A 24,252-nucleotide genomic window follows, 5' to 3' on the forward strand; every position below is an offset into this window, starting at 1 on the left:
GGAAACTTGGAAGGTAACACAGCCAGAAAGATTTTCTTTTCTGTTTTCTATTATCTGTTTACTCTGTTTGTCCAGGCATGTAAATTTAGTTGCAGCCAAATGCTGGTGTCTTAGCCTACTAGTAATATGAGAAAAAAATAAAGGAGAAGATATACTCAAGAGCAGGAGAAGTTCAGTATATGAGGGGTCTATACATTATTTTTAAGGTAAGTTTACTGACTTTGTTCTCTTTGAAAATAACTAGTAAAGGTTTATCTTACCTGGTGTCCTGCCAGTTAAATTCTTACTTGGTAGTAAGAATCCCTACAGCCTATTAGAAAAGTTTGATTTTAAAAGAAAAGTAAAGAGACTCTAGTCTTCCTATCAAAACATTCTTAGTATCTTCAGTGTATCTTAGAAGCCTTGTTGGTGAGAATAATATTAAGCAGTCTTACATTATCATCTTTTCCCTTTAAAAGTTCAAAGTACTCAGCAGGACAAGTACAAATATCCTTCTTTTGCAAATGAAGAAATCAAGGCACAGAAGCATAAATAACATGGCCTAGGTCACACAAAAATTCAATGATGAAGTGTGTGTGTGTGCATGTGTGTAAGACAGAGGGAAAATTATGAAGCCTAGTAATGCCAGGGTAAGACGCTTTAAGGTTCTACATTTGAACATCTCCTTTGGGATCCAGACTGTCTAAACTCAATGGGTCAAAGCTCAGTCATTAAGCCTGGCTGAAAGCGGTTTGGGTATTGTTAATAGATCTGTAATTGGGAGACTGCTGCTTAGGCAGGTGAGAAATTCACAGATCTGCTGGAAACACTAGGCCTAACTTCAAGTTCTCAAAAGTAGAGTCTGTGTCTAATTACATTTTTAAAGTAAAAATGAGAGGAGTACATTATAAAAAGTTGGAGCTGTACTAAAAAAATACAAAATAGGAAATAAATTACCTCCAATTTTATAATCCAGGTTTAAAAATAGCTATAACATGTGGTGCATGAGATTCCAGACCTCTTTATAAGTATCTACAAAATAGAAAGATGGATGGATAGATGGTTGATATGGATGGACAAATGAACAAATAGATGATTTATTTTTTAAAGATTTTATTTATTTATTTTAGAGAGAGGGGAAGGGAAGGAGAAAGAGGGAGAGAAATATCAATGTATGGTTGCCTCTCATGCAACCCCTACTGAGGGCCCAACCTGGCCCACAACCCAAGCATGTGCCCTGACTAGGAACCAAACTGGCAACCCTCTGATTTGCAGGCTGGTGCTCAATTCACTGAGCCACACCAGTCAGTGCAAAGTGGATGATTTAAAGAGGGAGGAAGGAAACAAAAACATAAAGAAGGGTGAAAGGAAGGAGAGGGGAAAACTGAAGAAGTGCTAAACTCCAAATTAAAAAAAAAATTCAAGAAATAGTTGTTTCTGAAAGAGCCCAATAGCATAAAATCAAAAGATCATAAAAATCATTAATATATTTGAGTCTTTGTTTGTTATTAGCTATAAGTTTAACTTTGGTATAGACTGATTCCATGCAATGAAGATTTTTTTAAAGTCTTCCAACAGTTTTTTAGAAAGAATGTAGACATTTTAAAAAATCACCACTGTCATGAACATAAATTGAGGTTTCCAGTCCTGGCACAAGCTGTATCAAAAAAAAAAAAAAAGAGGGAAGGGAAGGGAAGGGAAGGGAAGGGAAGGGAAGGGAAGGGAAGGGAAGGGGAGGGAAGGGAAGGGAAGGGAAGAGAAGGGAGGGGAAGGGAAGGGAAGGGAGAACAAAATCCAATAGCATATTTTTTCACTCATTTGCCATACTGACAATGCAAATACAAACTTGGTCTAAGTGTATAGACTTTCAAGCAACAATGTACAGCCTTTCTTCATCCTCCATGCTAAGAGATATAAAAGTTTAAGGGTTAAACAATACCAAATGTACAGACTTCAAAAACCATCCAAGTTAGGGCATTCACTAATTTTTAGGTAAGATATATTTGGAACACTGACATGTGATCATTTATGTACAATAATGTGAAGTAAATATTTTGAAAAATAAAACTTTAGTGGAACCACCCTGAAAAATATACCAGTGGAACAACAAGTTACCAGTTTAAGGTATCAACCAATTTGTTTCTGCCTGTTTGAGTCCACGTTCTAAAATCTTCCCTTCTTGCTTTCCCCATGTTCTGATTTTATAGATTATGTATTTTTTACCATATATAGTTTTTTTAAATATAGTCTGCAGTACATTCTGTACCAGAATCAACTTTTATCAAAGCTTATATATTTCTGAGTTCTTTATTTTGAGTCATCATTTGATGATCCCTTGACATGGAGTGCTGCTATGACAAAATTTTAAATTGTGTGCAATTGGCTTAGTGGACAGGATGCACATAGTCAGAAAAGAGATGCCACAAGATTGAAAGGTGGAGAAAGCACTAAAGTATCGCCAATATTATTGCCTAACTAATTTCAAAGGCAGACAAACTATTTATCAATTTACTTTCAGCAATGTCATAGCTCTGGGATTCAGCAGCCAGGATTAGAACCCTTAAGTTTTCCTTGCCATCAATTATCAAATTTTATGATCTAAAGCTGCTGTCTTTTTCTGGTTTAACTGTGACATGGGAATCTTTCATTTTTTACTTTATTTTATTCAGTCATTTTCTCCTGTTTTTATTCATTTCCTTTTATATTGAGAAGAGATTCTTTGACCCCATAATCCCACACCAACTGTACTGCAAACTGTCTCAAATTCAATTATTTAGCACAAGACTTTGCATCGTAGTAACTTATACTAAATGCTCAATAAATGTTGGATGATTTGAATAGAATGTAGATGATTAACAGTAACTGATTGGCAAAATATCTATTATATATTACATTTTTCTTTTAATAGAATATTATATATCTATTTAAAATGATATGAACAAAGAATTTTAACAACATTGGTAAAAATTGGTTAAATACTCATAAGTGAAAAGCATATATAAAAACTTTTTGTGAACATATAAAAATAGTAATCTAAGAATATTAAATATAAATAAAATATGCTGCATATGCATGTGTATAATCCTGAAGTACAAATAATGAAACACTATTCATCCTACTTCCAAACAAGTTTTACAAAGTGTAATCAGGAAAGTAACAAGAATATAGGGCTTAGGAAGCAGCCAGTGGAATGAATAACTGTAGTCAACTGCAGAAAATCTTAAAAAAAAGAGGATCTCAAACTGGATTTTTCCAAGATGTGAGAGTGTACATTTAGCAGGAAAGAAGGTAGGCAAGCCAGTTGCTGGGGCTCAGAAGGAAATAACAGAAAAACTCCCAGCCAGGGGACAGTGAACTCTGCACAGTGGATTTTTGGCACCTGGAGACCTCAGTCATGCTCTGCCCCTATCGCTTTCTGCCATATACCATTTGTTCTTTATAGCCTTTATGTTCTCATCTATTCACAACGAAATAAGTTCTAGTTATTTGGGAGTCATAATTGTGAGGCCCAAATAAGATACCATATGTGAAAGCACACAGAAGGTTCTAGATATCCATACCAAAATAATATTATCATTGTTATTTTCTAGTTGTAGCAGAAGCCAAAAGAAAGGCATGGCTCTGTGATCAGCTGACATGGAATCACATCTAAGCCTTTCCACAGGCTGCTGCTGTTTAGGGAGTGGCAAGGTAGACTAATACATTTTAGGTATCTTGTACTTCCTGCCAGTACCTCCCTACTGCAGGCTGCTGAAGCTCTTTGACCTGTTACACAGTCGCCCTTGTTTTTCACCTTCATTTGGTGAGCTAGGCCCCTGTCATTGCATCTCTTTTGGCCTACTTAGCTATACCCCATGATGACAAAATATAGACACTATAAAAGTTGTACAAGATTTAATACACAAATCTGTTTCCTTTAGTGAATTTCACCATTAAAACTGAATTCTATACATTCTCTACTTTCCAGCATAATTTAAAATTATCTCTGTGTTACCCATTTTATCTAGATGAGTGTGTTTGTACATAGAGAATAGGTTTACTGGTTTTATCATATTTTAAGTTCCAAATGGCAACCTTGAAGATTTAGAAATAATTCACCTTATATTCCAAAATATTGCTCCAAATCCAGCCATCAAAGGCATAATTTTCAGCAAATTATCACATGCCAAAAATCTGTCTGCATTTTCTAAAGAACACAATGAGCACTTTGGTTTCCAGAATAACTTAACATAAGCTTTAGAATAATCACTAGAAAAGTAGATTTCAGATGGTAAAGAGGAAATTACTGTTCTTCACATTTTTTTGTGTGTGGAAAAAATCTCCCATGATGATAAGAAAGATTTGTTTCCAAAAATAAGAAATGAAATGGGTGGGAGCAGAAGAGAAAGTTCATGAAGCTCATCTTATCTAGGGCATACTCTTGGAGCCAGTGAGCTCTGTATAGCATATGGGAAGTTCATGGAAAATGGGCAGCTGTTCCTGGTTGAAATACAAGCATTTGTCTAACCTGCTCCTGAAGACTTCTGTCATCATGAGAGAAGAAACTGCACCCTGAACTTTTTGATTCAGGCTTCCCTTGATTAATAGGGTTGGAGGTACAGGCATGGATAAGGAGTTATTAAGATCCTGAAGAATAGTGGACATTCTGGTCTGCTGCTTTCTGGAATATGTTGAGGTCCTGTATAACAAGATAGTTTCTGTTTCCCAAGTGCAACAATAATTTGAATATTTTATTTCTCAGTATTTTGGCTCCAATTTTGTTGTATTTCCACAATACCAAGAGACAGTGCATCACCTGTGATCTCTTCCAAGAAATTCACTGAAATGGTCTCATCAATAGAGATCTAGTTTCCACCATTCTTTGCATTTATGTGCTTTTTGTGTACTTGTATTTTCAAAGGGATTTCAGAGTTTTCAACAAACTGAAGAATATGTTAAATTCTGCCTCCTCCATGAGGTTGTTTGAGCAATAGAAGTCACAGGAGCAACAAGTAGGCAATATATTTGAGAGATGTCTCCCCATTCAGATAACTTTTCAAGCATTGATGCTGATGACATACAACACAAAAGGGACTTTGACAATGAGCTTGGCTTCTGGCCACTGGGAAGCATACTAAGAACAGAGCATCTTTTTATCCATTTCTCCAGATAGCTGGAGTTTAGAAATTATTATCAGTGTGAGGTTGAACTATTAATACATATTTACATTTACCTAACTCTTAACAGTTCAGCCTTCAGGCCTAAAGCAGTTCATGTGTACTTTAATTAGACTTTAGTTCCAAATTTCAGACTGATAAAAGCTTCTGAGACAGTGAAACTTTATTTTTCAAGAGTCTAAACTGTACCAAACTGAAGAATTTTCTAACTTCATTATTTTTTAAAATTCATTATTTATTGATTTTAGAGAGAGGGGAGAAAGGAGAGAGGGAAGGGAGAGAGGCAGAGAGAGAGAGAAAGAGAGAGAGAATTGGTTGATTCTTATATGTGTTGTGACCAGGGACTGAAGCCCCAACCTTAAAGTATCAGGATGACACTCTAACAAACTGAGCTACTCAGCCAGGGCCCAACTTCTTTAAAGTAAAAATGCAAAAGAACAAAAAGTGAACAACAACAAAACAACCATATACATGGGCACCCGCAAACAGATGCACACAGAAGATGAAAGAGGAAGGGATGTAAATCCACATATAGCAATGTTGCTTAATATTTTTTTTTATTTTTTGTCTTTTTCTTTTTAATTATGAGATAGTGCCTAAAAGGGAACAATTTTTATAAGTCACTTCCAAGGCATTTAAACAGCTGCCATATAAACTATACTAGCAGAAATTAGCATGACTATTTCTAAACAGATTAAAAATTTTAGTAGAGGCTTACCAATAACTATTAATCACTATTGACTGCATCACTAATTTAGAAGTAAGGAAAACACCTAAATTATATAGATATGGGTTGAAGTGATAATTTTTTCCCACTGATAATTAAATCCCAATATAGCTTGGTATCATATATTTTATTCACCAACAAGGCTTTGGAAAACCACATTTTGGCAACATGAGACAAATATATAGTAGCACTAAAAATGAATGTCACTCAGTACATATAAACATTTCCAACAGATAGGGGGCAGGCAGTAAAGACTGCACATCATAGCACACTAGGGGTTTCCTGTTATAGAGCTGGCATGAACACACCCTATTGGCAGACCATTTTCTCCTGCAAATACTAAGGAACTAGAGATACCCAGAGTCATCATTTCTTGACAAAGACACCCTTCCCTTAATGAGCTGCTGTAACCTCTCCCTTTTGTGGGTAGCTCCATTTCATTAGTTTCCATTATGACCAGCATACCCAAGTTCCTTATCCTGATGTTCTTACAGTTGCACGTAAAACTGCCTTCCATTAACAATCATGTGAAAAATTTAAAATGTAGATTCCTTGAATAGGCTCATTCAAATAGCAGGATCTGGCAATATGGTAAGAAGCATACTTCATACTCTCAGGCTCTGGGTTAACAAATACATGCAGGTCCTCTGAAGAAATAAGGCAAAAAATATACTATATAGTTGCATAAACCATAGTTTGTACTTGGGAACACTAGCATTTAAAACATGTAATAGACAGTAATGTCAAAATGTCAAAAGTAGTGACTATATGATAGAAGAGGCAAATTTCTGAACTACAATTTTTGGAATGTAGTTGCAGATAGAATGTCATAATTCTGGTCAATAATTCCATAAATAGTTGCAGCCATCCAAGATGTTTTTACAAGCTAAGAATGAGAACAACGACATGTGGACAATGAAAGACATAGAAGTGATGATAGTGGAGAACAAGTATTTAGTTTGGGGAGAACTTCTTAGCTGTAAGGATTTTATCATAGCTTATTATCATATAACTCTTCATGGGTTATGACCATGAGGAGGTCAAATTAGCACATCTATCAAGATTGAAATAAAAATCTTTTTTCATATTCTCGTTAGTATTTCAATTATCTCTTTAGTGAGCATTCATTAGAGTAAGTTAGTGTATCAAACATGTACACCTATGCATGAGCATATGCATACAATATTTTTAAGTTCATTAATATTCCTCATTTCCTCCAGCAGAGGTCAGAAAATAGCAATACAGGAATATGAAGCATCTGTGAACCAAGAGAATATTTGATTTTCCCTAGATAGGCTTATATAGGTTTTTGGGAGTTTTTTTTTTTATTTTTAAGTTTTTCTTTACCTATATTCTCTGATTTCATTTTTACAATACATATGTTTTACCTTTGTAATAATTAAAAAGAAATAACATTTATTTTTTAATTATATATTTTTGATTATTCTATTATAGTTGTCCTGATTTTTCTTTCTCCCTTTGTCTCCCTCTACCCAGCACCCTCAACTCCTTCAGGCAATCTCCACACCACTGTTCATGTCCATGGATCATATGTATAAGTTCTTTGGCTGTTCTATTTGCTATACTGTACTTTATATCCTCATGGCTATTCTGGAACTACTTATTTGTATTTCTTAATCCCTTCCCCTCTTTACCCATTTCCCCACAACCCCCCTCCCATCTGGCAACCATCAATTACTCTCTGCATCCATGATTCTGTCTCTGTTCTTCTTGTTTGCTTAGTTTGTTTTTTAGATTCAACTGTTGATAGATAGGTTTTTTTTTTTTTGCCATTGTATTGTTCTTAGTTTTTATCTTTTTCTTAAATAAGTCTCTTTAACATTTCATATAATAATGGTTTGGTGATGATGACATCCTTTAGTTCTTTTTCTTGTCTGGAAAACTCTTTATCTGCCCTTCTAGGTTTTATAAATAAATAAAGGGAGGGGGAAAAAGGGAGAGAAACATCAATGTGTGGTTGCCTCTCATGTGCCCCCAACTGGGGACCTGGACTACAACCCAGGCATGTGCCTTGACTGGGAATCGAACCAGCAATCCTTTGATTCACAGGACAGCATTCAACCACTGAGCCACACCAGCCAGGGCTTCCCTTCTATTCTAAATGATAGCTTTGCTAGGTAGGGCAATATTGGTTGTAGATCCCTGCTTTTCATGACTTTGAATATTTCTTGCCAATCCCCTCTAGCCTGCAAATTTCCTTTTGAGAAATCTCCTGATAGTCTTATGGGAACCCCCTTGTAGGTAACTAACTGAGTTTTCTCTTGCTATTTTCAAGATTCTCTCCTTATCTTTAACCTTTGGCATTTTAATTATGATGTGTCTTGGAGTGGGCCTCTTTGTATCCAGCTTGTGTGGGACTCTCTGTGCTTCCTGGGCTTGCATGTCTATTTCCTTCACCAAATTAGGACAGTTTTCTTTCATTGTTTTTTTTTTTGTTTTAATAGATATCCAATTTCTTGCTCTTTCTCTTCTCCTTCTGGCACCCCAATGATGTGAATGTTGGACCTCTTGAAGTTGTCCCAGAGGTTGCTTATACTATCCTTACTTTTTTCTTGGATTCTTTTTTCTTCTTGTTGTTCCAATCAGTTTTTTGTTGTTTTTGTTTTTGTTTTGCTTCCTTTTGTTCCAAATCATTGATTTGATTCTTGGCTTCACCCACTCTACTGTTGTTTCCCTGTAAATTGTTCTTTATTTCAATTAGTATATCCTTCATTTCTGACTGGATCTTTTTTATTCTGTTGAGATCCTCACTAAGTTCCTTGAGCATCCTTATAACCAATGTTTTCAACATCACATCTGATAGACTGCTTATCTCCATTCCATTTAGCTTTTTTTTTCTGGAGTTTTGATCTATTCTTTCATTTGGGTCATGTTTCTTTGTCTCCTTGTTTTGGCAGCCTCCTCATATTTGTTTCTATGTATTAGGTAGAGCTGCTTTGACTCTCTGTCTTCATAGTGTGGCCCAAAGCACTAGGTGTCCTGTAGGGTCCAGTGGCACAGCCTCCCATATCACCCAAGCTGGGTATTCAAGGTGCACCCTTCCTGTGGGCTGAGTATACCCTCCTCTTACAGTTGAGCCTTGGTTGCTGATAGCAGGTCAATGAGAGGGATTTACCTAGGCCAGTCATCTACAAGGCCTGGCTGTGACCACTGACCATCAACTTCCACCCTCCATGGAGGATCACCTATTCAGGGGCAGGGTGGTGGTGTTCCAACATGGTCTGCAGCTGTCCATTGGGTGTACTGGCCCTGGATTTTCCTGGGCCATATAGGCCAAGGTCAGCCCCCACCTGTGTTTTGCCCAGAGCCACCCTGCATTAACTATAAAGCAATCTCAGATGACTGCTACTTGTGCTGGCCTTGGAGATTCGTGGGGAAAGTCAAGCTGTGAAACTAGGCTTGCAGCTGCCATTGCTGGGTGTGGGCCTCACTGAGGCCAGCTATTGCTTGTTTGAGAGGATTTAGGAAGTTGTGAAATAGGAGCCAGGACCAGCCATTTATAGGGAAAAGCAGCTTGGGTGGGGCCATATGTTGGGTGGGGCAGAGTCTCTGGGCATCTCCAAGGTGGGTCAAACAGTGTTAGCCAGTTTGATGGAGTCTCAGAAATGGCTACAGCTTTCTGGCTTTGTTGGAAGTGGAGTTTAGAAAAGAGACAATGTCCTCTGCTCACCTTGATACCAGACACTTCATTTCCTCCCTGTATGCCACCGGTGCCTTTCAAGCTGTTACCCTGGTGCTGGAGCTCAGAGGGAGTGAGTCTGAGTAGGTAAATCTATGTGACTTTTCATTAAGAGGAACTGCTTGGGGTTCTAGAAGTTTCTTCCACCAATTCAATCCCTGCTGGGTTTTGCTGCCAGAGGTCGTGGGGACTTATCTGCATGGTACTGAAACCCTGGGGTGGGGGGCCTAGTATAGAGCTGGGACTTCTTACTCCTGAGATATCCTTACCAAACCTTTGTCTACCACATGTGAGTGAAGGACCAGATGATTTTGCATCTGCACCCCTTCTACCAGTCTGGATAGATGTGGTTTCATTAATCTTGTAATTGTCAGACTTCCATTCACCTCAATTTCTGACAGTTCTGAGTGATAGTTGTTCTATAATTTTAGTTTTAATTTTAATGTGGTTGTATGAAGAGACAAACCTTGTCTGCCTACACAACTATCTTGATTTGAATGATCAATAACATTTATTTTAAGTTTTATAAAAAGCACTGTCAGTATATATATTTACCCTGCATCAAGACAGCAATATTGCTTAATGGCTTGTATTTTCATAGCTGCACCTACGTTATTTGAAATAGTCTCACAAAACAGCACATTTGGCCATCACCCTGAAAAAGTATTGTGTAATATCGTTTTCACAATTGATGACTGTAAACAATCTCTTTCAAACAAGGGACTTAATGTTAGTCATAAGATTACCAGAAAAACACTACTTCCAGTCAAGATGGAGGCATAGGTAGATACATTTTATCTCCTCACACAACCAAAAGAGGGACAACAACAAATTTAAAAGCAAAAAATAACCAGAACTGTGAGACAATCAAACTGTATGGAAGTCTGACAACCAAGGAGTTAAAGAAGAAACACTCATCCAGCCTGGTAGGAGAGGCGAAGATGGGCAGCCAGGGCAGAGAGGATGCATGGAAAGTGGCAGATGGTGGACCAGGAAAGGCAGCAGCTGACAGAGCAGGCAGTCTCACATTTGTATGCAGGTAAACTGGCAGAAACAACTGGGGATCGAATCTGACTGCACAACCCAGGGTTCTAGTGTGGGTAAATAAAACCTCAAAACCTTTGACTGAAAAAATCTGTGGGGGTTGTGGTAGCAGCAGGAGAAACTCCATCCTCACAGTAGAGTTAATTGGGGAGGCCCACAGGGTCCTAGAATGTACAAAAAACCACCCACCAAGAAATCAGTACCACAAGGGCACAATTTGCTTGTGGGTAGTGGAGGAAGTTACTGAAAGCCAGTTGAGAGCTGAGCAAGCAGCATTATTCCCTCTCAGACACCTCCCCCACATACAATGCCACAATGCAGCAAAATGGGTTGCCCCGCCCCAGTGAATACCTATGGCTCTGCCCCTTACTACATAACAAGCATGCCAAGACAAAAAAAAAAAAAATATGTCCCAAGTGAAAGAACATATCAAAGCTCCAGAAAAAAATACAACTAAGTGATGAAGAGATACCCTATCTATCATATGCACAGTTCAAAACACTGGAAATCAGGATACTCACAGAAATTGTTGAGTATGGTTGCAAAATGAAGGAAAAAGTGAAGGGTATGGAAAGTGAAATAAAGGAAAATGTACAGGGGACCAACAGTGAAGGGAAGGAAACCAGAACTCAAATGAATGATTCGGGACTGAAGGAAGAAATACACATTCAACTGGAACACAGTGAAGAAACAAGAATTCGGAAAATGAGAAGAGACTTAGGAACCTCCAGAACAAATTTAAACATTTCAACATCTGAATCATAGGGGTGCCAGAAGGAGAAGAAGAAGAGCAAGAAATGAAAAACTTATTTGAAAACATAATGAAGGACAACTTCCCCAATCTGACAAAGGAAATAGATGTCCAGAAAGTCCAGGAATCTCAGAAAATCCTGAAGAAGTTGGCCCCAAGGAAGCACACACCAAGGTACATCATAATTACATTAGCCAAGATTAAAGATAAGGAGAGAATCTTAAAAGCAGCAAGAGAAAAGAGAAAGTTACCTACAAAGGAGTACCCATAAGACTATCAGCTGATTTCTCAAAAGAAATTTTACAGGCAAGAAGGGGCTGGAAAGAAGTATTCAAAGTCATGAAAGGCAAGGACCTACATCCAAGATGACTCTATCCAGAAAAGTTATTATTTAGAATGGAAGGGCAGATAAAGTGCTTCCAAAATAAAGACAAGTTAAAGGAGTTCATCATCACCAAGCCCTTATTATATGAAATGTTAAAGGGACTTAGCTAAGAAAAAGAAGATATAAAGTGCAGATAGTAAAATGACAATAAACTCACAAATATCAACAACTGAACCTAAAAAAAAAAAACAAACACAAAAATGAACTAAGCAAAGAACTAGAACAAGAACAGATTCACAGAAATAGAGATCACATATAGGGTTATTAGTGGGGAAGGGGAGGGGATAGAATGGGGGGAAAGGTATAGGGAATAAGAAGCATGAATGGTAGGTACAAAGTAGACAGGGGAGGTTTAGAGTAGTATAGGAAATGGAGAAGCTGAAGAACTTATATGCACGACCCATGGACATGAACTAAGGCAGGGGAATAATGGTGGGAGGGGGGTACAGGGTGAAGGGGAATAAAGGGCAGAAAAAAATGGGACAACTGTAATAACATGATCAATAAAAATATTAAAAATTTTTAAAAAGATTACCAGGAAAACAAACATTTTGAACATAGTTCTTGACTGCCAAGAAAGCCTGCACACACAAAGACAAAAGAGTGAATATAAACTGTAGTCATCTCCTCTGTCTGGAGAAACCTAAAAGAGGTACCAGTGTTCTGGGAAATAAATCTCTGTAAGTCTTAGGTGTTAGGACAAGTGAGACAGAAGAAATCAGTCAATGTAACCTACATTTACAAGCAAGGAACCCAAAGACAGATGTTTAGTAAGTGCTTCTGATTGATATTCAACAAATTGCACTATAACCATGCTACATTTTCATTTGTAAATGATGTGTCTCTCTTTCTATTAGACACATATGGAAGAAAAGTAAAAAAGCTTATAAAACAAAATCCTACATTCAACCAAAACTTTTATGAATGAATTAAGGAAATCTTTTACCCACATCATGCCAAATTACATAGATTTTTATTTCCCATTATATTAAATGATTCATAATGCGTAGTCTGTTATCTGCCTTTTTTGATATTATCACTCACAAATAATATAAGTATCTCAATGTGTCAGCATTGTTATATGAATCAAACTGACTATTGCTAGTCTCTCCTGTCTCCTCAGAGGATGATTTCTACTGGCAAGGAATATGTATGTCTATACTGCTCACTTCCACCTATAGAGGCAACTGGGGAAGATAGACTAAAATTCAAAACCTCTGCCAGTTCTTCTGTGAGACTCTAGGTGGAGTGCAAGAGTAAGTCATTCTCAGCCTGTTGGAAAACAGTGACTTTTTGGCCCAAAACTATGATGCTGGGAAACAAGGATCAGGGAGATGTGAGAAATCTGAAGACCAGCAACATGGTGGGAGACTAGAATCCACAAAGAAATGTGGCTAGTGAAAAATCCCCGGGGACACAAAAGTCTAAGCTTATTAGAATTAGAATGTCTAATATTCAATTCTAAGTTAAAAGTTTGTGTTTCTGCACCCTGGCTGGCATAGCTCAGTGGATTGAGCATGGGCTGCGAACCAAAGAGTCACAGGTTCAATTCCCAGTCAGGGTACATGCCTGGGTTGCAGGCCATGACCCCCAGCAACCCCACATTGATGTTTCTCTCTCTCTCTCTATCTCCCTCCCTTCCCTCTCTAAAAATAAATAAATAAAATCTTAAAAAAAGTTTGCGTTTCTGCAGTTAACTATACCCTCCACCCCACATTGCTCAACATTTCAGTCAAGTCTGCTGCACACAAAAGCTTGGGATGGTCTGAGGAAAATCACAATGAAGAGGTGATTTTCAACCCAGGCTGGCATAGAGCAAAAGGAAGAAAAGAGTCAGAGGCCATGAGATGTGAATGAGCATAGGTGTCATGGAGGCAGGAATCATAAGCCACAAATGATCATGAGAATGTGAGATATAGTAAAGGCATCGAAATCTTGGGAAGATCAATGTAGCTTCCCCACAAAAAGAAATAGAATTTGTGACTTGAGCCACTGTTATGTAAACCTTTAATAAGTAACTTTAGCTGTTAAATAGGACAAAATTTCAAAATACTACATCAGACATATAGCAAATACTTTTTATAGTATCAAGTCTAAGGTAGCATTTGTAAAATTGTATACAAGATTTTGTATCACATAAAACAGCCCAAGGTTTTAAATAATCACAAATGCATTTTCTTCATTACTTTTGTTAAACTTTTTACCAAATGAGCAGTAATGCTGAATTACTTTCCTGAATAGGTTGAGAATTCTCAGTTATTTCTACTTTGATAACAGTGAAAAAATTCACAAAGTGGTTGAAATACACTTATAAAATACATTTTTTGCATACATCCAAGGACACAAAAGTTTCTTTGAGAGAACAATCTAGAATTCACATATAGAAATACCCATAGGGTAGCCTTCAGATGCATCAAATGCTGTCCAGTCTTACCTTTACATGGTGGATCAGATACTCTACTTCGTTCACTTTGTAAGTCTCCAATCCTAGCTCTTTGGCTAATCTTAAAATACGATTCTGGGTTGGCCCAACATATGATCCTCCAAGGTCCACATATTTAACCATTTCATTCTGTTTACCCCAGGAAAAAATAAAAATAAAATAGTTGTAAAAATGTTATTAGTAAGATAAAAATTGGGTCCTGAAATAAGCAAATTGGCATTTCATAGGTTATAGACACATCTTGTGTATCCACAATAAAAGTGGATTCTATTCTCAACTGCATTCATGTAATTTAACAGTTATTAAATTATTTCTTAATTTAAAGCAAAATTGATAGAACTTTGTATAGGCAAGAGACTTCTGAATCCCATCATTCACAGTGTACCACAAGATGGTTTGGTTTTTAGTACCTTAAGTTTATAAGCTGTGAATTGTTGGTGAATTTTCTATACTTAGTACTTGAGGCTATTTTGATGCATCTAATGCTAGAGAAAAAAAAAACAAGAAAGGAAATGATCAATTCTTATGTGGTTTGTCAATCTAGATGTTTGAAAGATAGCATTGGAGAATGTTTGGTTATAATTTAAGCATTTGAAATTGCTCTTATGTTCAATAGCAACTATTTTTAAGTTTTATTTATTTATTTTTAGAGAGGGAAGGGAGGGAGAAAGAGAGAGAGAGAGAAACATCAATGTGGGGTTGCTGGGGGCCGTGGCCTGCAAACCACGTATGTGGCCTGACTGGGAATCGAACCTGCGACACTTTGGTTGGCAGCCCGAGCTCAATCCACTGAGCTATGCCAGCCAGGGCAGTAGCAACTTTTCTATATAATTTTGAATCAGCTTCACATCCAATGACTGAGGACCAACCTTTGAACAAGAAGTTATTAGAAAAATTCCTTCAAAAAATGGTCTTGGGAGAGCTGGACAGCTACATGCAAAAAAATTAAACTCAAGCACTAACACCAAACACAAAAATAAACTCAAGGTGGATAAAATATTTAAATATAAGTCACGACACCATTAAAGTCCTAGAGGAGAACATAGGCAGCAAAATCTCAGATATTTCATGCAGCAATATTTGCACTGATATGTCCCCTAGAGCAAGGGACATAAAGGAAAGAATAAACAAATGGCACCTCATCAAAATAAAAAGCTTCTGCACACCTAAAGAAAACAGTATTAAAAGGAGAACCAGCCATATGGGAAAACTCATTTGCCAATGATACCTCAGACAAGGGTTTGATCCCCACAATATATAAAGAACTCACACGACTCCACTCTAAGACAAGCAACCCAATTAAAAAATGAACAGAGGACTTGAACAGACACTTCTCCAAGGAGGACATGCAGAGGGTCCAGGGACATATGAAAAGATGCTCAGTATCACTAGCTATCAGAGAGATGCAAATTAAAACCACAATGAGATACCACCTCACATTGGTCAGAATGGCCATCATAAACAAAGCCACAAACAACAAGTGTTGGAGAGGTTGTGGAGGAAAGGGAACCTAGTGCACTGTTGGTGGGATTGCAGACTGGTGCAACAACTATGGAAAATAGTATGGAATTTCCTCAGGAAACTAAAAATGGATCTGCCTTTTGACCTAGCAATTCCACTGCTAGGATTATATCCTAAGAACCCTGAAATACCAATCCAAAGAACCTGTGCACCCCAATGTTCATAGCAGCACAATTTGCAATAGCCAAATGCTAGAAGCAGTCTAGGTGCCCATCAGTAAATGAATGGATCAAAAAACTGTGGAACATCTACACAATGGAATTCTATGCAGCAGAAAAAAAGAAGGAGCTCCTACCCTTTGCAACAACATGGATAGAATTGGAAAGCATTATGCTAAGCAAAATAAGCCAGGCAATGAATGAGAAATACCATATGATGCCACCTTTAACAGTAATCTAATCAACAAAACAAACAAACAAGAAAAATATAACCAAAGACAGTGAAATTGAGAACAGGCTGACAGTGACCAGAGGGGAGAGGGGAGGGAATTTCAGGGGGAAAGGGTGAAGGGTTTGCAGGAACAAATTTAAAGGACACAAGGACAATAACAGGGGGACTGGAAACAGGGGAGGGAGGTTTAGAAAGCTGGGGTGTTGGGCTGGGGTGGGGAAAAAAGTCAGTAAACTGTACTTGAACAATAAAAATAATGTTGTTTTTTTTTTTAAAGAAAAATTCCTTGTATGAATGTGTTCAAGCAAATCTGAGTACCTATTAGCCAGGAACACCAGAGAAAGCCTTCCTTTTCTTTCTTTTTTTTTTGTTTGTTTGCTTTTTATTGTCTAGCTCCCCACCCTCAAAGGACAAACATTTCACAAAAGCAAGAATATTTGTTTTATTAACAAATGCATTCCAAACACCTATTCATTGGTGCAATTTACTGGGCAAGTGTCAAGTATCATAAAGTAAAAAGAGAAAAGTTCCAGTAGGAAGAGTTGAAAAAGACACACTGGGAGAGAGTCTGTAGGAAATATTTTAGAGTAATTTTCATTCTCAGAAAAAGTCAAATGAAATTCAAGACTTCCAGCAAGAAAAAAATCAGTTTTGATCCCCTTTTTCTCCTCCGTCTTAATGTCTTACCCTAATAGTGTACGTCCTGCCTCCCACACGGTCCCGAGCTTCCAGAACAATAACATTCAGGCCAGAATCATGCAGAAATTTGGCTGCTGCCATACCTGGGATAAAATACAATAAGAAATCAGAATTAAACACTTTATAGGGACTCCAGGGAAGTTCTTCAGCCAATGAGAAAAGCCCATGTTGATTCAAACATGGCCTACTGTTACATTTAACTTATTGGTGGTTAGGGTTTCCCAACAGAGACCCAAATTCCAAGTCAGAAAACCAACTGCTATTTGCCGAAAGAACAAAAGGGATTTTATTTTTGGTAAGTGCCTCCAATTTTAAAAACTCTGGTCAGTATATCAGAATGTCCATCTTTAAGGAATAAATTGTATGGTTATACATCAACAACACAGATAAAAACACAAGACCTCACTTAAGAGACATGCATAAGCCCCAGAAGACTCAGGACCAAATGTAAACAATAATTTTATTTCCAAGGTAAATCTGAAAAACTGGTAAGTTGCCAGGGGTGGAGGGTGAGTGGACCTTCAAAGAATGTGAGAAGACCTAAGATTTACAGTGAAATTCGACTTTTAGAGGTTGATGTAATGTTTGAAAACCAAGGACATAAATTTTACCCACCGACAAATTTTATGTGTCCTAATCCCCATGTGATCCATCACTGAAGAATTACGTGACTGCATTCATTCACCCATTTAATTATTTTTTAAATTTTATTTTAATCATTGTTCAAGTACATTTTTTCTGTCCTTTACTCCCATTCCAGCCCACCCACCCATCCCTCCCCACCTCCCTCCCATCTCCACCCCACCCTAGTTTTTGTCCATGTGCCCTTTATATCTGTTCCTGTAAACCCTTCCCATTCTCCCCTGAAATTCCCTCCCCTCTCCCCTCTGGTCACTGTCGGCCTGTCCTCTATTTCAGTGTCTTTGACTATGTTTTGCTTGTTTATTTGTTTTGTTGTTTAGGTTCCATTTAATTATTAATGTAGTAAAAAATAATCAATGCCTGCTACATACTCACCACCATATATCTAGCTTTAAAAATAGCTTTATTGAGATAAATTTACATACAATAAACTTTATGCAATGAGATGTGTTTATTTATTTATTTATTTATTTTCAATTTCAAGTATTGGTGAGAATGTGGAGGAAAGTGAACACTTGTGCAATGTTGGTGGGACTGTGAAAAAAAAAAGTACAGCCATTATAGAAAACAGTGAGGAGGTTTCTCAAAAAATTAAAAATAGAACTACCATATGACCCACCAATTCTACTTCTGGGTATTTATCTAAAGAAATCCAAAACACTAATTCAGAAAGATATGGGCACCCCTCTATTCATTCCAATGTTATTTGCAATAGCCAAGATATAGAAGCAGTCCAAATGTCCATCAGTAGATGAGTGGATAAAGATGAAATGGTACATATATACCAAATGAGTTTTGACAACATACAAGTCCATCTTGGATATAGTTTTCTTTTTATCTTAGAGGTATTAAAATCCTGAATCTTTAAATCCACTCTTACAGAATTGTATAACTTTTCTCAGACAACAGAATTCTGCTGCTCTGAATGATTAACTGAATTTTCTCAGTTCCAATTATTTTACTCATTTGTTTTTATGAGACCAAACAAAATCAAGAAAAGATCAAGACACTGTACCTTACAGATAAATGAAACAGCTTCAATCTTATCTTTCAAAAATAATAGTCCTGGGACTTTTATACCCCTGCCTAATGTGAAAAAAGATTCCTATAAAAAATAGCCATATAGTGTTTACTACATTTTAAAAAGTTGTTCTAAATTTTTTAGTATATTAATTCAATGAATTCTCACAGCAACCCAATAAGAAAAGTACTATTTATAATTCCCATTTTATGGCTGAAAAAACTGAAGGACAAAAAGATATCCAAGGTCACATAAGGAGCCAGCAGGCAAAGTCAGGTCATTTCACTCCAGCATCAGTATTTGTGAACACTATGACTAATGCTTTCCAGGAGACCTCTGTGCCATTCTCTTTATATTGATAGATTGCATCTCTTTATTTTTGCTAAAGGGAGAAATTATACTTCAAAGGGTATTTTTCACTTTATTTGGATCGACATGTTTTTAAACATATACTCGTATCTTGTTTGATAAGAATCTGTGAAACATAAGATATGAGCCCCACCACAAAAGCCATAATGAAAAGCCAAGGCTTCATTCACCATCTATCAGCCAACCTAAAAGAAGAACCCTATGGTTTAAAGAGGCTGATTTAACACTTCATTACTTGATTTAATCCATCTTCTAATCCCTGTTCTTGGGGGCAAGGCCAGAGCTTTTCAGTGAGTGGGGGAGTAGAGGTCCCAAACTCCAGAGTCCCCCATGCAGTGTGCATGAGCATTGCACAACCCTAACGTTGGATCTGGGTTTTTAACTCCAGTATCCTAATTTCACCTCCATACAGAAAAAAAGAGAAAACATTTCTATTTAGTTTCAAAATTGTGGACAATTCAATGTCACTTTTCTTATCAAGCATCAGTTCAACAAATAAAATATGAAATAAGATGCAGCCATGGTAACAGGTGTTATCAGGGAATTCAGACAGACCTGCTGCCAGACCTGCTGCGCATACTGAGGCTAAAAGAAAAAAGTTGAGAAATACATCACTCATATATACAACCATTTTATATTCCACAAAATGTATTGTCATTTAGTAAGTGCAGTTACTCAATAGTATCCAATACTAAGCATAGACAGTTATTAGAACAACCCAGGGTCCTATCAAACCATTGAATCATTGAATAGAATTCTATATGCTCTTGTGCCTTAAAAAGTCATAGATAGAAAAATTACAAAGATACTTCAAATAGAACAATACAAGGATAAGTTGTTGGAAATATCATTTGTCACACTGATTTTCATAGGGGGCCATTCAAAATTTTTATTGGATATCAACTGAAAAAACTGATTGGAAAAGTAATCGGCCCAAATATCAGTGGCTTAGGGAAGTCACCTCAGTTTACTGGAGGGGATTTTAGAATGCCCAAGAACATGAGGAGTTGGAGTCTGGTCATTAAGAAGTAGCTCTCAGTGGATTCCTCAGTGATGACTGGTGAAAGGACTAATGGTTTGACTGATGGAAGAGTAAGCAAACAATAAACTATACATCAATAAAAGAAAAAAGCAAACATAATATAACCAGAGACATTGAAATTAAGGACAATCTAACAATAGCCAGAGGGGAGGGGGAGGGGACTGTGGGGAGAAGTGTTTTCAGGAACTACTATAAAGGACACATGGACAAAACCAAGGGGGAGGATGGAAGCAAGGGAAGGAGGTGGGTTTGGCTGGGGTGTGGGGAAGTAGTGGGGAGAAAATGCAGACAACTCTAATTGAACAACAATAAAGTAATTAAAAAATAAACTATACAGAGCTGCCCTGATTTACAACAGGGTTGTTCCCGAGTTCATTTCTATGTCAGTTGTTTGGAACTTTTAATACGTTTTGCCATAGAACAAAATATTAGAGATGATGCATTATCTGGCAAGTCTGGGAATTTTAATATGCAATATTATTGTGAAAAAATCATAAAGTAGCAGAAGTGCATTTGCCCTAAAACACTAAACAATGTAATTGGCACTGTTTTAAAATTTAAGCAATCACTTCCTGACACAATACAGTAAGTTTTTTAAAAACAGAATATCTACAATAACAGCCATTGTCAGAAAGCATCAAGCACTTGCTTTACTCTGTGTGAAGTGCTTTACATGCAAAGTGCTTCTGATCTTCACCAGAATGCTGAGAAGTATTATTATCCTTATTTTAAAAAAGGAAAATGGAGGATTAGAAACATTCATTGATTTGCCATAGATTATATAATTAGTATATGGCAGTGTCAGATTTCAGACCTAAAGCTGAACTCTTAGCCACCACCCTGGTACCAAAAAGGAAAAAATGAAAAATACAGTAACTTGATAAACTGATTGATGTAAAGTGCCTTAAAATACTCTGCTCTCTATCTAAATATAAGAATCTTAAAATACCAGTTTTTTCTCTTAAATGGATATTTAACTTTTGCAACCAATCTGGGATCAAGCTTAAAATCACTTTGTACTTTTAAAAAGCTAGTGAAACTTCAGTTAATACTTCAATTAATATTTCACAAATAACTTATCATTTACCACTTTCAGAACCAGTCCCTATGTGCCCCTGACAGGCTTCTGATAAGATCATCCTATTTGTTGCTTCCAAATGGTGCAGGATCTATAAGATGTTGGCTCAGGGAGTGTCCCTTGGATGAATAATAATAGCACAGCACACAGGAATAATGGTAGACTAATGCCTGATGCCATGAAATTATAAAAATATTGCATCTCTCTTTGCAAGCAGCCTACTTGGAAAAAATTCATCAAATTAATGACTAACTCAATTATTTGGATGCCGAAATTTGGATCAGACACCTAAATTATTTTAAAGGTTGGAAATCAGTGGTGTGTAGCATTCTTAGCTTTCTATGCTTCCAGTTTTGTGCTATGGAAAATGGCCCAATAGATAGATGCTGTAAGAGGCTGGAAAGTACATAGTGCAGGTAACAAAGGTGCCTCTTCCAGGTGTCTTTAGAGCAGTAGAGGAGTTAAGATTTAGAGGGAAAGAAAAAAAAACAAAATTACCATCTGTTTCATTCTTTGCCTTGTTAATCTATTGTATTTCCTTCATATCAAAATCTGATATATGACAAAATGTTTTAAATGTTTTAAAATGCCAATTGTCTTGAAAACATTATAAGATGTCTGTACTTTGATACTACATAGATCAGTTCTTTCCAGTTAAAAAAAGTTATGTGAACTAACATTGACAATGAAATTCACTATACCTCAAAGCATCTCTAAACTTATAACCTTGGTAAACAAAGTAGGCATTCTCCCATGAAAGAAAAAAGCCAAAATATACAGAGTCCTCATTTGACAAAACAGTGGTTTTATGAGGTAATTCTAGAAACAATCAAGTGACCTTCTGACCAAAGAACTGGAATTCCTTGATGTCTCTAAAGAAAATGTTTCTTAGTTAACACAAGTACATGCAAAAAGGAAAAAAAAAGGCCTGGGGTAAAAAGAAAACTATCCTCAATGTAAAATTTAATTCATTAAAAGAAAGGGGTATTTGTAAGTGGAATTTAGATGTTAATTGTTGAACTTTCAACACAGAGTAGAGAAGAAGGTGAAGATAAAGCTAAAAACAGCAAACATTTTGAGCACTGACTGTGTGTCCGTTTCTATTATAAGTGTTTTCCATATAAATGTTTATTTATTTTCCCAACAACTCTATGAAGTGGTCTGACATAGAAAGTGAGGCACAGCCCTAGTTAGTGTGGCTCAGTGGATTGAGTGCCAGCCTGTGAACCAAAGGGTTGCTGGTTCAATTCCAAGTCAGGGCACATGCCTAGGTTGCCATGGTCCCCAGTTGGGGGTGTGCAAGAGGCAACCACACATTGATGTTTCTCTCCTTCTCTTTCTCCCTCCCTTCCCCTCTTTTTAAAAATAAATAAATAAAATCTTTAAAAGAAAAAAAGAAAGTGAGGCACTGAGAGAACAAGTCATATATCCAAGGTCACACAGCTAACAAATGGCAGAGCCAGTATTAGAAGCAATCTGACTCTAGATAATAAGCATGCCCAGTAGCCTTCCCAGTGAAACACTGAAAGCCTTTCATGGAACACCATGAACCATATTAGCAGCAGAGCCACATCTAGAACATTCCATGCCTTTGTGTAAATTAGAAGAAGTTGCACACTCCTGGCAGGTAAATTTGAAAAAGACATCTTCCCTTCAGATGAATGCAGCCTCCTTCTGTGCAAATGGCTTGGCTGGCAAAATGTACACTGGGTTGCATAACCCCTTTCACTGAATCAGCCAGGGACTCTTGTGCAGGATACTAACTAAACAGCTTATGCTATGCCATGGCGTTGAAACTCAGAAAACTTATTTCCTGAAGGCTCAGAATTTAATGATCTAGTCAATGTTAGCACACAATTATCACTTTCATGTTTGTTAAATGAATTCATTTTATATCCTTCAACAAAGATGTCATTTAATTATTTAATCAATCAATGAATAAATGGCTGCAATGGTGTCTTTATAAACATAGTATATTTAATATGGTATTAGAAACTAAAATATTTACACACACTGAAACTGATTTCCTCCAACCACATTGGAAACAATAAAGGATACCTTTGACTTTTTCCAAGGGAAAGAAATGGGAAGAAGGATAACTAATCAATAATCATAACTACTTTACATTTGTACAACACTGCAGTTTCCAATATTCACATACATTCTGTCCTTAACAACAACTCTTTGAGGCTGACATTGTTATTCCTATTTTTTATATTAGAAAATGGAATCTCAAAGAGATTCAAGGGCTTGCTCAGCATTATATAGCTAATGGTGGCAGAATTAGGGATAAAACCTAGTTCTGTTTTTGTGTTTTTCATGATTCACATTGTTTTCTATAATATACAAATTGCTAAATTGCTTTAAGAAATCTCAAAGTGTATCAAGTTTTAAAATTAGAATATTTCTTGGTTAACATTTTTGAAAATAATATGTTGATGACAACCACCAGGAGCCTGTCAGTGCCCAAAGCCCAGAGACTATATCATTGCAGGAAGATCTGAAACCATTTGGAGCAATACTATGTCCTCTAGTACAGCTTCACTAAACTACTCATTAAGAGGTGCTTTGGTTGAACAGTTTTTCCTCCTTAAGTACAGACTGACTCCTTTTCCTGAGAACATACAAACTTTTTGGAAAATCAAAACAACACACAGCATAAATCAAACATATGTATCATATGTGTATCACCCTTTTTGCGATTGAGAAGCAAAGTCTACAATATGTTATTCACTTCTTACACCCAAATATGAAAAATACACCACACCTTCTTGGAAGCCTTTTACTCTGTTTTCCCTAAGACAGTTAAAATATGTAACACAAAAACAAAAGACAACAGCTTCTAAAATAAAGGAGAACTTTACTGAATGAAATCTCAGGCTGTGGAATACCTTATGCTCTTGAAAAGAATAAAAAAAAAACATTAAGCTTTCATGAATTGCCATAGAAGCATTTTCCAAATGCTACTGCTTTGAGATACTAGAATGAGATTGCCTTCCAAGGCCTTTCAGAATATAGCTAAAGCCAAAGCATTGTTTCTTCATCATGCTTTATATGCAAATTATTGAATTTTCAAAAATGTTAGCAATCATAATGAGTCTTGTTGCATATTGAAGCTTTTGTCTTTATCCATTGTTGTATGGAAGGAGTGGGATATCCTTTGTGTATTGTAATCATGGTAGACAAAATTTGTTTTGCTTTACCTCAACATGGTTTCCTGTGAAAACAGGATGCAAAACCAGCAATCAGTTTTGTCTTTATCAAGTCTGTGTGTTAGATTCTTCATTTTAAAAACTGTTACACAA

General features: G+C 36.7%; 1 protein-coding gene across 4 annotated transcripts in view; it reads right to left on the reverse strand.

The window, feature by feature from the left end:
* The window catches only part of LOC114505317 (amine oxidase [flavin-containing] B), a 115,843-nt gene that overhangs the window by 51,900 nt on the left and 39,691 nt on the right, over window positions 1-24,252 (reverse strand). For 3 of the 4 annotated variants that reach the window (XM_028523205.2, XM_036017073.1, XM_036017075.1), the window contains exons 2-3: window positions 16,784-16,878; window positions 14,177-14,314 (exon numbers count right to left, since the gene is read on the reverse strand). In XM_028523205.2, the coding sequence (XP_028379006.1) occupies window positions 14,177-14,314; window positions 16,784-16,878 (233 nt within the window). The remainder of the gene's footprint in view (window positions 1-14,176; window positions 14,315-16,783; window positions 16,879-24,252) is intronic. The other variant, XM_036017074.1, reaches the window with a different exon arrangement.

The sequence above is a fragment of the Phyllostomus discolor genome, chromosome X (assembly GCF_004126475.2).
Source record: "Phyllostomus discolor isolate MPI-MPIP mPhyDis1 chromosome X, mPhyDis1.pri.v3, whole genome shotgun sequence".
NCBI classification, from domain to species: Eukaryota; Metazoa; Chordata; class Mammalia; order Chiroptera; family Phyllostomidae; genus Phyllostomus; species Phyllostomus discolor.